The sequence below is a fragment of the Lissotriton helveticus genome, chromosome 12 (assembly GCF_964261635.1).
Source record: "Lissotriton helveticus chromosome 12, aLisHel1.1, whole genome shotgun sequence".
Taxonomy (NCBI): Eukaryota; Metazoa; Chordata; class Amphibia; order Caudata; family Salamandridae; genus Lissotriton; species Lissotriton helveticus.
Genome location: NC_136073.1, coordinates 785,799,842 through 785,815,613, shown reverse-complemented (window position 1 = coordinate 785,815,613; position 15,772 = coordinate 785,799,842). Strand labels below are relative to the sequence as shown.

The window sequence follows — 15,772 nt, the reverse complement described above, 5'->3', positions numbered from 1 at the left end:
TTACCCATGCCGTTCTAAAAGGGAGCAGTGGCATCAGCTGCTCTTTTTTTACCCATGCCGTTCTAGAAGGGAGCAGTGGTGTCAGCTGCTCTTCTTTTACCCATGCTGTTCTAGAAGGGAGCAGTGGCGTCAGCTGCCCTTCTTACCCATGCAGTTCTAGAAGGGAGCAGTGGCGTCAGCTGCACTTCTTTTACCCATGCTGTTCTAGAAGGGAGCAGTGGTGTCAGCTGCTCTTCTTTTACCCATGCTGTTCTAGAAGGGAGCAGTGGTGTCAGCTGCTCTTCTTTTACCCATGCCGTTCTAGAAGGGAGCAGTGGCGTCAGCTGCTCTTCTTTTACCCATGCTCTTCTAGAAGGGAGCAGTGGCGTCAGCTGCCCTTCTTCTTACCCATGCTGTTCTAGAAGGGAGCAGTGGCGTCAGCTGCACTTCTTTTACCCATGCTGTTCTAGAAGGGAGCAGTGGTGTCAGCTGCTCTTCTTTTACCCATGCTGTTCTAGAAGGGAGCAGTGGCGTCAGCTGCTCTTCTTTTACCCATGCCGTTCTAAAAGGGAGCAGTGGCATCAGCTGCTCTTTTTTTACCCATGCCGTTCTAGAAGGGAGCAGTGGTGTCAGCTGCTCTTCTTTTACCCATGCTGTTCTAGAAGGGAGCAGTGGCGTCAGCTGCTCTTCTTTTACCCATGCTGTTCTAGAAGGGAGCAGTTGTGTCAGCTGCTCTTCTTTTACCCATGCTGTTCTAGTAGGGAGCAGTGGCGTCAGCTGCCCTTCTTTTACCCATGCCGTTCTAGAAGCGAGCAGAGGAGTCAACTGCTCTTCTTTTACTCATGCCGTTCTAGAAGGGAGCAGTGGTGTCAGCTGCTCTTCTTTTACCCATGCTGTTCTAAAAGGGAGCAATGGCGTCAGTTGCCCTTCAATGCCCTCTGTTACACACCTCACGCCTGAAGGAAGCAACAGGGTCGGCTGTACATCCATTGCTGGAATCTTTAAGTTTTCGGCTGAAAAAGGCAGCGGTGCCTAATGGACATGTTGACGACTTACACAGCCAGGAAGTTGGTGGTGCCTGCTGCACATTTCCTTACCTGAGTCCGGCATGTTTCCTGGAGCTTCAAATACTTCTCCATCAGCAGCTGATTAATCTTGTTTAAAATGATATTCATCCCATCTCTGGCGAGCAGGGCGAGGTCTCGGTAGGACTAGGAGGAGGAGAAGCAGATATCAACAGCACATTCGTGCATGTGAAGGGCAGACAGCCATGCATTCCCTGGCAGCGACAGTCTCTACAATATACACACATGCTGGTCGATAAGGCAAGGGATAGGCAAATGATGAAATGAGGTTATGCACGTCTCCACTGTGTACAGAAAAGCAGGTCATCATGTTTATACACTGCTAGGCCACACGAATGGCAGAATGTGCTCTACAGAAGGGGCCCCAACATGTCTCTCGTACTCCCTTTTTACCCAAAAAAGTAATCGACCCCACGATCCGAACATAATAGACCAACCTCACTACAAGCACTCACCACTGCGCAGACATCTGCTGCAATACTCTCTTGGCGGGCCTTACAAGCAATCACTACTGCTCAGACATCTGTTGCAATACTCTCCTGGCCAGCCTTCCAAGCATTCACTAATGCACAGACATCTGCTGCAATGCTCTCCTGGTCTGCCTTCCAGGCCTTCACCACTAAGCAGACATCTGCTGCAATGCTCTCCTGGCCAGCATTACAAGCATTCACTACTGTGCAGACATCTGGTACAATGCTATCCTGCCCGACATTCACCACTGTGCAGACATCTGCAGCAATGCTCTCTTGGCCGGCTTACAAGCATTCACCACTGCACAGCCATCTGCAGCAATGCACTCCTTGTCGGCCTTCCAAGAATTCACTACTCCACAGACGAACAAGTTACTCACCTTCAGTAACAATGCATCTGTAAGAGACATATGTAGTTATAGATCCCTGACCTTTAGAATAACCCCCCAGGCGTCAGACTTGATCTAGAGAATTTTTTCATAGCAGTACCCCTCCATGTCAGTAGGTGGTGTCGGTCCACTCCACCTCCGTCGGCATTGTGGTCGCCGGGATGACGCCGTGGTGTCTACTTAGATGCCGCTCCTGCGAGCTGACATCAGTTCTGACACGACTTTCCATGCCAGAACCGCAGAGCCATGCAAGACACTGACCACTGGTGCACATAACTAGGGCCCTAGAAGGGATTCCCTATCCCTAGAATTCAGTTTGCACAACGGGGAGGATGGGTGGGGCGGTAAGGAATCTATAACTACATATGTCTCTTATAGATACATTGTTACCGAAGGTAGGTAACTTGTTCATCTGAAAGAGACTATAGTTATAGATTCCTTACCTTTAGAATAGATACCCCAGCAATGCCTACCCCGGTGGTGGGTCTGCAAACTAAGTTATGTTATGTTAAAATTTGGTAGAGCGCAAACAGCTGCCTCAGCAAAGGGGCGTCCCGGCGCTGGTGAACCACATAACATCCAAGAGGACAGAGACTAGGCGAGGACCTAAAGAGGTGAAAATAGGTGGGTTTTCACGGCTCTCCGGAAGGCATACAGATTTTCCAGTGAGCGGATGCTAAGAGGCAGGTCGTTCCAGAGTTTGGCTCTTAGCACTCTGAAGGAGCGTCCGCCAGTGCGAGCCAACTTTGTGAAAGGGATTGTCAGAAGTTGTTGCCCTAGCGAGCGCAAATTGCGCTGTGGCACATAAGGTGTAAGGAGGGGCCGGAGGAGTTCACACCAGGAAGTCCTGGAGAACAGACAGGCCGAAAAAGCAGTCTCTTCGGACTTGGCTGTCCAGGCAGGAATGTTTTGTGAACCTGTGCAGGAATGCCCATGTGGCTGCCTGGCAGATGTCAAGCTGCGGAACTCCACATCCCAAAGCAGTAGTGGCTGCCGTCACTCTGGTAGAGTGGGCGCATAGTCCTACTGGAGGTTTCTTTTTCTCCAAAGAATAGCAGATTTTGATGCATAGGACAACCCATCAAAAGATGGTATGTTTGTGCACAGCCCGACCTTTCTTGGTGCCCACATTACCTACGAAGAGTTGATCGTCCACCAGTAAATCTTTAGTGCGGTCAAGGTAGAACGAGAGCGCACATTTTGAGTCCAAACGGTGGAGTCTCTCCTCCTCTTTGGAAGGGTGTGGAGGCAGGAAGTAGGTGGGCAATGTGATGGTCTGACCTATGTAGAAACTTTGGGCAGAAAAGAGGGCCTACTGCGAAGCACCACTTTGTCCGGATGAACTGCAAGAAAAGGGGGCTTGGATGACAGAGCCTGAAGTTCATTCACCCTGCCGGCAAAGGTGATGGCGAGCAGAAAAGCAGTCTTTAAAGTAAGAAGATGAAGAGGACAATTATGTAGTGGCTAGAAGGTAGCACACATAAGATAAGTAAGGACAAGATTCAAGTCCCATTGGGGCATTACGAAGGGAGGAGTAAAGAGATGAGTAATGCCCCTCAGAAAACTATTTACAATAGGAGACTTCAAAAGAGAAGGCTGATCAGGAAGGCGAAGAAAGGCCGAAATGGCTGAAAGATAGCCTTCAAGGGTGCCCAGAGCAGAGCCATGCTGGGCCAAGGATAGAATGAAGAGGAGAACCTCTGAAAAAGGGGCAGAAAGGGGATACACAGCCTTTGCTGTGCACCATGCTACAAATTTGTTCCATCTACAGGTGTTTACCATTTTAGTGGAGGAACGTCTGGCTGCCAAGAGGACGTTACAGACTTCGGGAGAAAGGTCAAAAGCTGTCAACTGTCGCCGCTCAATCTCCACGCAAGGAGGTGGAGGCTGGACAGGTTCAGGTGGAGGACTGTCCCCTGCTGCTGCGACAGAAGATCCTCCGGAAGGGGCAGTCTGATCGGAGGCCATGCTCAAGAGCTAGAGGTACCAGACTCTTCGTTCTCAGTCCAGAACCACAAGAATGACATGGGCCCGGTTGCACTTGATCTTCTTCAGCACTCTGGGTAGAAGTGGTATAGGCAGAAAGGCGTACAGGAGGCCGCAGCTCCACACGCGACGAAAAGAGTTGCAGAGCGAGCGCCGCCTTGGAAAATCCAACGTGCAAAACTGCTGACATTGCGCATTCTCTTCGGTGGCGAACAGCTCTAACCCAGGCTTCCCCCTGTGAGAAGTTGGCCTGGTATATGATGTGCACTATTCTAGTGAACACCTTGCACCAGTCCAAACAACCCTTATGGTGATGGTTGTAAGTCAACCTTATAGACCAGCTATCCTAGAGGTAGCGTGGACAGAACAGTCTTAGGCTAAAGACTCTTGAGGGCGTGTAAAGCCAGCTGTTTTACCATATGTAACCCCTTGAATATCAAATGAAAGGGCAACACCCAGGATATATATAAAATATATATGTACTTATTCACTAACACACCCCTCTGAACTCTTTATGAGGTCAGAGGCAAAAGCACATAAGTTACACTTAGGAATACTTTAAATAGCACAATTTACAGTTAGGCCCTAGGGGCGCGTAAAACCATATACTAAGTAAGTGGTATAAGGACCACGACTTTGGAAAGGGAAAGGCCTAGGGCCTAGGGCCTAGAGGATCGCTGGGGCTACACTATCTGACCCTTAGGTTAGGAGTAGGAGGCCCACAGGGGGCGCGTGCAGAGTCAGTACTCTCACGCGAGAGTCAATGTTAAGTCAATGGGAACTTAGAAAGGTAAGTAATGGAGTTTTAGGACACTTCCGGTCTAACTAGGATTACACAACTATCAAAACTGGACACTAGGATAGTCAATCCCTACAGGAGCACCGAAGTACTCGCGTTACCTCACCCACGGGCTGCGGGTGCATAGGTGTCAATGTGTGTTGGGTTTTCTCGTCGTTTCCTATGGAGCCTCGGAAGAAGATGTGCAGGCGACCAGGAGGAAGATGTCCGGGTGGATGCAAGGGTGGGTCTAGGATGAAGAGAACCTGAAAGCGGAGGGGACAGAGTCTAGGTCACTAGCAGGTGACCGGGTGGAACCAGGAAGGAACCAGATGTCGTCGAGGAGCAATCAGGTTCAGATGTGAAGCTTGTCGTTGCAGCCATGCGGACCAGGAGGCATCGAGGACGACCAGGTGCTGGAAAGGAGCTGTCCCACGAAGGTTCTCGTAGGTGGAGGGGTCAACTTTAAGATTGGAGCCAACAAGCCTAAGCAAACGCAACCCACACAGGATACACAAAAGGCTTCTGGTGCAGACCAGGAGGGTCTGAGGTACTTCACCTTTTCAGGGAAGCGAGGGCCAGTCTGGAGCAACCAGACCAGTAATGGATTTTCAAAGGAGTCATCGTCAGGGGGCTACTAGCCAACGGGCCAGCAACCGGACAACGCGTCGAGCAGAAAACCAGCAGAAGGGCCCCACGCAGATCTCGTGGAGTGTGGAGGGCTGGTCTTCGGTGCAGGTGGAGCATGGTATTGGGGTGTCTCAGTCCCTAGGGCACAGCTTCGAGGATGCCTCAGGAGCTGCGCTGTTAGCAAGTTGAATACTTTCCAAGTTGCCTGCTTCCACGAATTCCGACGCCTTCCACGGAGCTCAGCTGTGCTGAAGTCGTGCAGTGGGGTCAGAGGAGTCCGGGAGTCGAGGTCTTGTCAGGCTCTGCGCTCGAGTTCCGGCAGGAACAAGGACAAAGCAAGCCGTCGAGTTGCTGGATGGTGCCTGGTTCCTTCACAAGGGGTAGGGTCAGTTCCCTGAGGAGGCTGACTCTCACCTAATGGCTGGTGGGAGGGAGACTTTTCTTCCTCCCCAATGCTCTCTGTTTGAGTGGAGTGATCCATAGTTTCAGGCTTCACAACATTGAAATCTGTTTGAGTTTGGGCTGTGGCCATCACAGCCCCACCAACCTTTTCAGGAAGGGACTCAGTTTGGGTTTGGGCTGTTACCCTCACAGCCCTGTCAATCTGTCTAGAGAAGGAGTCTGCTGAGACCAGCACAGCCCTATCAACCTTTTCAGGGAGGATCTCCTGAGCTGGGGCTGTGGCCATCACAGCCCCACTAACCTTTCCCTGGAGATTTACCATTTTAGAATGAGTTTCTTGTTCTACCTCAGCCCAGGCTGAGATTTCCAGATCATTTCCCAGTAGACAATCTACAGGCAAGTTTGTAGACACTGCCACTCTCTTGGGGCCAGTGACACCTCCCCAGCTGAGATTAATTACTGCCATGGGATGATCTTTCTGTACTCCATCAATGTTGGTCACCTGGTATGTGGCTCCAGGTAAAAGTTGCCTTGAGGGGACTAGGCTCTCAGTCACCATAGTGATGCTAGCCCTGTGTCGCTATAGGCCTCAACTTTCTGACCATTGATGAGGGGCTCCTGTCTGTACTTGCTCAAAGTGTTGGGACAAGCAGTGAAGTTGGCAAACCCCATGCCATCTTCACAGACAAGAGTAGCTATGTTAGGGGACCTGGTTAGGCCAGAGTTCACCTGAGTTCCAAAAGTAAACCCAGCCAAATTCTTGGGGGCACTCCCACCACCTGGGGGATTACTACTAATAGAAACAGGAGGTGTTGGAGTCTTACTTGGAGGAAAATTTTCCTTATTGTTGTTCCTTGGGCAACTGCTATCAGTCTTCCAGTGGCCAGGCTGTTTACAGACATGGCAATAAGGTTTCTTGACAGAGGAGGTGTTTTGGGACCCACCCCCACCATTTGAGTTTTGGGGCCCTGTGGAGGATTTGTCTTTTGATTTATCCCCACCCTTCTCTTGAGTCTTGGTATTATCCCTCTTTTGGTCACCACCCTGATTTTTAGGCCCAATCCTGGTCCTGACCCATTTGTCTGCCCTCTTATCCAATTCTTGTAGAGAGGTCAGATCTGAGTCCACCAGGTGCTGGTGTAAAAGCTGGTTTTGACAATTACTAAGGATCTGCTCCCTCATAATCAAATTATACAATCCTGTATAGTCATGTACTTTGCTGCCCAGTAACCAACCTTCCAGAGCCTTAGTAGCACAATCTACAAAATCAGTCCAGTCCTGAGTCGGTGTCTTCTGGGTATCCCTGAACATCAACTTATACTGTTCAGTGGTTAGGCCAAACCCATCAATCAGAGCACTCTTCGGGACAGAGTAGTTGTTAGCATCCCCATCACTAACTGTGAGGAGCTTATCTCTACCTTTTTCAGAAAAGGAGAGCCATAAGATTGCTGCCCACTGACTTTGGGGCACCTGCTGCACTTTGCAGGCCCTCTCCAAAGCAGTAATCCACTTGTGGATGTCATCCCCTTCTTTATAGGGGGGCACAATCTTGCTTAGGTGTCTATTTCATAGGACCTATCTTTATCCTTAGGGATATTGCTGCCACCAGTGGGTTCTAACCCACTTACTCTATGCTCTCTAGCACGAGCCAGGGGTGGGGAATTCCTATCTCCCGACGCCCGAGACATCTAGATTTCTTAGGAGGGCAAGAGGTTTTAATTAGCATTTTGTCCAAAGGACAAGTAGACAGATTTATGGTAATACGATAAACAGCTGTTCAACCCTGTAGGTCACAGCCAGTAAATAAGTTGCTCTGAGCAGTTTATTGGCAGTGAAAGGGTCAATGCAAAAGTTGGGGCCTGCACTTTTATTTCCCCAGAGCAGAACAACAAAATGATAAAGCAGAGTTCAAAGTTGGAGCCAGCTCGATAAGTTCGTTTGGCTTCCAGGCCCTCCCCTGGTCCTTTTATTTTCTTCAAGCATGAGACACACATTGAGCTTCTACAGCTCCAGTACACTCACAGCAATGGCATGTAAGAGGCTGCTTTTTCTGCCTCTTGGCCCCTTGCTCTCACTTGAACTGTACGACCCCTCCCTGCCTTGTATTCTCTGCTCCACTCCTGGGCCTCATAGGGCTCCAATATCCCTGCTCAACTTCAACTCACTATGATTTCCCTTCTCATGCACCCCCTCCGTGGTACTTTGCATTTCCTGTACACCTTATGTTACACCGGTGCCTGAACCTGCTAACCCCACCACTCCACCTTCTGCCTAACCCCACACCACCACCCTCCGCCGCCCTCTCTGACATCCCTGACCCACTCCCCTTGGCCTCTCATATCTTACGTAATCAAGGGCTTACATTAAAGCTCATTAGTTTCCCCATGGGCTTTCATGCAGGCCTAAGGCCACCCCTAATTCTGTCCTTGCACTAGGCCTCTCATCTCACTTTGTGCCTGCACCAGAGGCATTGTGAACACATCGCTGTAGCAACTACAGCAGCTGTAGAGTTTTTGATGGGCCTCTTCAGTCTGCAGGTCCGCAGACAAAGGCCCATAATGGACTTGAAAGGGTGGGTGGGAGAGTGAGTGAAAGGGTGGATGAATAGATGCATGGATGAATAGTGAAAGCGTGGATGGATAGATGCATGTATGAATAAGTGAAAGGGTGGATGTACAGATGCATGGATAAATACGTGCAAGAGTGGATGATAGATGCATAAATTAATGAGTGAAAGGGTGAATGGATAGATGCATGGATGAATGAGTGAAAGGCTGGATGTATAGTTGGATGAGTGGAGTGAAAGGGTGGATGTTTAGATGCATAAATGAATGAATGAGAGAAAGAGTGGATGGGTAGGTGCATGGATGAATGAGTGGATGGATAGATGCATGTATGAATAATTGCATGGGTGGATGTATAAATGCATGGATGAATACGTGCAAGAGTGGATGATAGATGCATACATTTATGAGTGAAAGGGTGAATGGATAGGGGACGCTGACTTTACCTTTGGCCAGCTGCCGTTTTTAGCGGGAGGACATCATCACAGCTTGCGGAACCCGCTCCGCGGGTCCCGCTTCGCCTCTGTCGTCCAAGGAGCCACAGGAGCTGCAAGCACTAGCTGGGCGTGTGTGCGAGAGACAGGGCTGCGAGCGCAGGAGCCGGGACTCGCTTTCCCAGGAGTCCCGGTAATCCTACGGCCAAGTCACCTGGCACGCTCTCCCTGACCGCCCCGCCCGGCTCATTATCTTCAAAAAGACCCCGCCTTCAATTCCTTGTGGGGACGCTGACTTTACCTTTGGCCAGCTGCCGTTTTTAGCGGGAGGACATCATCACAGCTTGCGGAACCCGCTCCGCGGGTCCCGCTTCGCCTCTGTCGTCCAAGGAGCCACAGGAGCTGCAGGCACTAGCTGGGCGTGTGTGCGAGAGACAGGGCTGCGAGCGCAGGAGCCGGGACTCGCTTTCCCAGGAGTCCCGGTAATCCTACGGCCAAGTCACCTGGCACGCTCTCCCTGACCGCCCCGCCCAGCTCATCCCCGACCCATAGCTATAAAGATCTGTGAACAACGCTGCGCGGGAGCGCGCGGGAGCGCCCGGGTTAAGCCCGGGACAAGGGCGGGACCGTCTGTGGCCGTCAGGGGCCGAAGGAGGCCGGGCAGGGCCACCTCTCTAACTTTTACTCGCCAATTTTATTCTGCCCTAGGTGATGCCCTCGCCGGCACCATCTGAAACCCCATTAAGGGAGGGAGGTAGCAACACAGGGACGCTGGACACCTATTTTAAATCTGCCAAAGGTGATGGGACCAAAGAAAACTCCTTAGAGAGACGCAGGGTGGAGCGACGGCGCTCAATTGAATCTATAAAGAGCCGATCCCTAATAGAAATCATCCCGTATCCCACCTCTCAAGAGGAAGGTACGCTCTTAAATAGCTTAAACCCCCCCCACCCTGGAGGACTTTCCTCTTCTACTTCGGGATACGCCAGGTACCCCGGGTACGGCGTCCACAATGATCATAGACACAACTCCCCCCACGGTTTGTCCTACTTCTGTCAATCTGGTTACGCAGACTCCTGCTTTGAGCACAAATAAGAAGAGCAAGCAAAAACAAAGTGTTGTGGTAGAGGTGCATAGGCCCCCTCCAAGCAAACGCTGTAGGAAGTCATTGGGGGGACGGGGGAAACCTAAACTTTCCCATCTAGATTTCGGGAAAAAAAATCTAAAGGTCTTCCAATTTGGGAAGGATAATCAGCATGTGCCCACTGTTGCACCCCCTAAGGTTCCAACCTCGAATACAGCTTGCATTACCAACGACCCAAAGGTTAACATTTCCACTATAAATTCCCCGCCCATTTCTCTAGGGAGTATAGAATCTTTATTCCGCTCCCTTCTCCAGCCAATTAATGACAGCCTAATCAAAGTAGAGACTAGGCTCACTCTACTAGAGACATCCCTCACTACACTAACTACCCTAGTGAGTAAGCAACCCACCGCAGGAAATCCTCCTAACCGAGGAGCATCCCAGGGTGGCAGTATAGTCCACCCTCAGAGTGTGGCCATTGCCCCCCCTTTGCAGCCCTTAATGGCTATTCCAACAAAGATACCGTGTAACATCGAACCCAGTAGGCCCCTACAATCAGCAGTTGCTGCCCCTCAAAGCTCCCAGATGGGGATCAACGATGGCCACCAAGAAGCTGGTGGAGTCCCTGCATACTCCCCGGGCCAGCCACCTTCGAGACCACGGAGACCAGATCTCCCGCCAGAAACTAATAGTATAACGGTGGTACTAGCAGGTGCCCCTCATCTAAGAGCAGGTGAACATGAAGACTATCAATCCCTAAAGAAAAAGGTTATCAAATGGCTAAATTGGAACCGACCCCTACCATCACGTTTTAACAACGAGATTATTATGGTTAGAAGGGTCCCTTGGTTAGGGAGGTCCAGAAAAACTATAATAGGGGATTGTATTCTGGTATCGTTCAAAGATCCGGGCACTGTCCTCCATATCTGTCAAGGCGTAAATCGATCACTGGATTCAACTATTCAGACCCTTCCTGTAGCCTTTTTCTTCCCTCCAATTCGCATGCATAATGCTCAATTGCATGACGAATGGACAAGGGTGGAACACAGGCGCAGACCCAAGGATCCCGTACAACGCCCAAATTACCAACTGCCGGATACACCCTATTTCCACTTCAATCGTTTCAACTGCTTGAATAGCTTGGATGGGGTTGATTGACTCTCTGCATACAACTCAGTGCCCTGGGATAACGGTTTTGGCTCATTCCATGAGCCATCAATTCCAACTGTTGGCAATAACCCTGGATCATCAAAGGATACAGCGACCCTGGGTAATGGCTCCACGGGACTTTTGGATGTATTTGTACACAGTGCTGAGCATGCATCCGGCACACTGAATGACCCAGTGCTTGTGGACAACGCATCTTGCAGACCTCCGGATCCACCTGCCCTCACCGATGACAACGTGCCAGGTCTCCTGAATGAAACGGAGTCAGAAACTACTTCCTCTAACCTTGCTGGCAAGGCAACCAATACACCTGACCATTTGAGGTTAATATGTTGGAACGTTGCCGGGCTGGCTAATAAATTGGGTGACCCGGAATGGGCAAAGTACATTGAGACTGGGGACGTATGCATGTTCCAGGAAACCTGGGCCAGAGAGGACTATGGTCATCAGGGATACATGTCATTTTTTATTCCAGCTAGGTGGGAAGGCAAAGGTCGCCCATCGGGGGGGCTCACGACTTGGGTTGCATCCCATCTGGGCTGTGTGGCAACTCGGCTGTTGACCAACTCTGAAGACATTCTTGCGGTCTCATTGTCCTGGCCTAACCAAGTGAAACTTGTTTGTATTAACATCTATTCTAGGCCAGTGGGAATTGCAAGGGAATCGCAGACCATAGAGGAACTCTCAAATTATTTATCTGAATTACCGAATGATTCATTCTATGTGGTGGGAGGGGATTTTAATTCCCATTTTGAGCCACTACCCGGTCTTTTTGAGGGGTTCCCCGCGGAAGAAGAGGCCAGATGGGCAGTGCCCCCAGTGGAAGCGCCCCCACCGAAGGCTTGGACCCCATTAGCATTACAAATGACAGCCCTTACCCTTAAGTTTGGAATACGAGCCTGTAATGGGCGATTGATCTCGGATATACCCAGTAAAACTACTTACAATAAACCGGGAAGGGAATCTCGCCTGGATTATGTCATGGCTCAAATAGTGAAGTGGCCGGCTATACAGGACTTCAGGGTGAGGGAGAGGGCGGAGAGTGACCACAACCCGCTAGAGCTTGACCTTATCCATCCTTGCCCCCAATTATCCGCGATTAACGCGGAAGGGGACAAACCTGCTCTGCTCCTGGATAACACCAGGAGAAGAATTAGATGGGAGCACTTGGTTGCAAGTAAGAACAAACTCCCCCTGCTCTATGATGGGATAACTCCCATCCTGGAAATTGTGGGGGGGCTGGATTCTGAGGCAAATAATAAAGATTCTCAGGCCAAACTGTATAAGGCCCATGAGGACCTTATAAATGTAGCGGCCCCTTATCTCTCCTCCAGCTTACAAAAGCCTAGAGAGGTGCAACAAGGCAAAACTCTATGGTATAATGCAGCTTGCAGAAGGGCAAAAGCAGAACTCCTCAGACTAATCAAGGAGGGGCTAGGGGGGGATAGGCTAAAATATAGTAGGAAAGCCTACAAAAAGCTTGTTGCCCATGCTAGGGCTGAATGGGAGGAAAACCAGTGGGAAGAACTCACAAAGGCCCTAGCGATCCAGAACCAGCGTTTGTTTTGGAGGTTAGTGAGCGGGGGGTCAGGGAACCTACATTCGGCACTGGAGCCTAACATCGCTCCAGGGGTGTGGCAGGCACACTTCCAGGCCTTATATAGCTCTGAACCGGGAGAATCTACTGCAGTTACGGAGGTGTGCTGGCAGAGATATGAGGGCGAGCCCATAACGCTGGGTGAAGTCAATGCTGCCATCTCAGCCTTGGCTTCTGGAAAGGCGCCGGGCCTGGATGGCCTACCTGGAGATATGTTTAAACAAGAGCCCATTGTTTGGGCGCCTTACCTTGCTGCCCTCTTTAATGGAGTCATATGTGGTATGGAAATCCCTAGCACTTGGCTGGGGGCAGAGGTGGTCCCCATCTTTAAAAGGGGCTCGCCTCTGCACCCAGCCAACTACAGACCCATCAGTTTAATAGACGTGGCACAGAAACTGTTTGGCAGGGTCTTGCTGAATCGGCTCCAGGATTGGATGGAGGAGGTGGGTGCCCTTAGCCCCTATCAGGCGGGTTTTAGGAGGGGGGTATCCACAGTGGATCAGGTTTTTAGATTGAATCTTATTTATTGGAGGGCAGCTAAATTCGAGGGCGGCAGTTTGTACACAATTTTTGTGGACTTACGAGCCGCCTTCGACTTGGTGCCTAGGGGGAAACTGTGGAGCGTCCTGGCGGAGATGGGCGTTCCCCCGGACATTCTACAAATCCTGCAGAGGCTCCATCAAAACAATTATGCCCGAGTGAGGTGTGGCCGTTCGGGGGAACTGACGGACAGATTCCCCGTCGGCCGCGGGGTAAGACAGGGTTGTGTGTTGGCACCGACCCTGTTTTGCCTCTTCGTCAATGGGGTAATCGCCCATCTAAATGCCACCAACTATACCGATGCTCCCAAACTGAATGGCAGCAGGGTGCCCGCAATTATGTTTGCGGATGACACCCTGCTGCTATCCAAAACCCCTATGGGGATTCAGAGGATCCTTGATTCATTTCTGGCCTTCTGCACCGACAGAGGGCTAGAAATCAACGTAGCAAAAACTAAATTCATGGTTCTGAATCCGAGTCAAAAATTGCGGCCGAATCCGAAACTGGGAGCTGTGCGACTCGAGAGAGTATCCACCTTCGAATATCTTGGTGTGACTCTTAACGAAACCATGTCTTGGGGATCCCATCAAACTAGGGCAAACCTCAAACTTATACAATCTACTGGAGGTATTGCCCGGTTGATGACCGGTTCGACATACCGCCCACTGGGGGCACTTATTCAGATATACAAAGCCCAGGCTAGGGGTGCGATTATGTATGGGGCGGAATTGTGGGGGCATACACCCTGTCGGACTATGTCACTCACGGAAAACAAGTTTATAAGACGGATAGCCGCACTTCCGCCCAGTACTCCGCTGCTCCCCCTGAGGCTGGATTTGGGCCTACGACCGTTAGCGGATGAAATAAGTCTGAGACCTATAGCTTTCTGGCGTAGGCTGTGGAGCAGTAACGATCTTGCAGAATATAGAGCGGAATTGGCCGAATTACTGAACCATCCGAAAGCGCTCCACATCCCCTGGGTCAAAAACATCCAAGCCACATGTATGGAACTGGGGCTCCCTGATTTATGGACGGACCCGGCGAATGCCGCATTAAGTATTTCAAAAAAGTCACTGGCTAGTTTGTACTACGAATATAAACTACCAGGGCCCGAACAATGCAGGCAGAAGGGTCCTTGTCCTCTGAGTTTCTGCAGAGCAAGGACATTTATAGGTTCGAGAAGGTACTGGATCCTATCTACCCTGTTCTTGCTAGAAAGTTGTATCTCCAATGGAGATACGGCACGCTGCCCTTCCGGTCATTCACAAGCACCTGGTCACCATGCTCTACCACAAAGCAGTGCCCGGCCTGTGATGCCATGGAGGAAACCGATTTACACGTGGCTTTCTTCTGCCCTGCTTACAAGGCAGCTAGAAAATACTGGCTCCTCCCATTGATAAGGAACATGGGCTGCAGGGAATATGCACCAATGTACAGGATTTTAAAATCTGAGGTTTCTCCCCCAATAGTTTTTGCACTATCAAAATTTCTTATCAAGGTTTGGTATACGCGTAACCGTATTTTAAAAACGTTGGGCCTTTCTTAAAAATTTTTAAGATGCATAGTTTAATGTATTTTGTACATGGTTTCCAACGGTTTTTATCCTTTTATGAACTGATTTACTGTGATGTATTTGTACTGTTTATCTTTTATGGCCAATTGGCCGAAATAAAGATTGGAAACTTGAAACTTGAATGGATAGATGCATGGATGAATGAGTGAAAGGCTGGATGTATAGTTGGATGAATGAGTGGAGTGAAAGGGTGGATGTTTAGATGCATAAATTAATGAATGAGTGAAAGGGTGGATGGATAGGTGCATGGATGAATGAGTGGATGGATAGATGCATGTATGAATAAGTGAAGGGGTGGATGTATAGAATGCATGGATGAATAAGTGCAAGAGTGGATGATAGATGCATACATTAATGAGTGAAAGGGTGAATGGATAGATGCATGGATGAATGAGTGAAAGGACGGATGGATGAATGAGGAGTGAAAGGGGAGATGCATGGATGAATGAGTGGATTGATGTAAGGATGGATGGTGAAAGAATGGTAGGGTAAGTGCAAGGGTGAATGAAGGGATGGGTGAGTGGATGGATAGGTTGAAAGTGAATTGATGAGTGAAAGCATGGACGGCTTATTGAAAGGGTGGATTAATGGGCGAGAGAGTAGATGAATAGATGGCTGGGTGGGGATGGATTGGCGGCAGGGTGGAAGGGTTGATGGATGGATGGGTGGACAGTTGAGTGTAAAGGTGGATGGAGGGATTAGTGAAAGGGTGGATTGGATATATGATCGAAACGGAAGATGGACGGGTGAAAGGGTGGATGGATGAGCAAAAGCATAAATAGAGGAAGTGAAAGGGTAGGTGGATAGATGAGTGAAAAGGAGGATGGGTGGATGGATGAGTGAAAGGATGAATGGAGGGATGAGTGAAAGGGTGGATGAATAGGAGTGAAAAGGAGGATGTGTGGGGTGAAAGGATGGATGAGCAAAAGAATGGATGAGTGAAAGTAAGGCAGGATGGATCAGTTAGATCGATAGGTTTGGAGATGACAGGATAGGTTTGAACAGGGCCTTCCTGAACGCCCCGCTTAAGTAGTAGAGGTGGAGCTCTTGATGGGCCTCTTCTGTCTGCAGCTCGACAGACAAAGATTCGTAAT

General features: G+C 49.9%; 1 protein-coding gene across 1 annotated transcript in view; it reads right to left on the bottom strand.

The window, feature by feature from the left end:
• Positions 1-15,772, bottom strand: part of INTS3 (integrator complex subunit 3) — a 649,525-nt gene that overhangs the window by 373,691 nt on the left and 260,062 nt on the right. Inside the window, exon 4 of the mRNA XM_078670092.1 lies at positions 1,077-1,190. Within this exon, the coding sequence (XP_078526218.1) occupies positions 1,077-1,190 (114 nt within the window). The remainder of the gene's footprint in view (positions 1-1,076; positions 1,191-15,772) is intronic.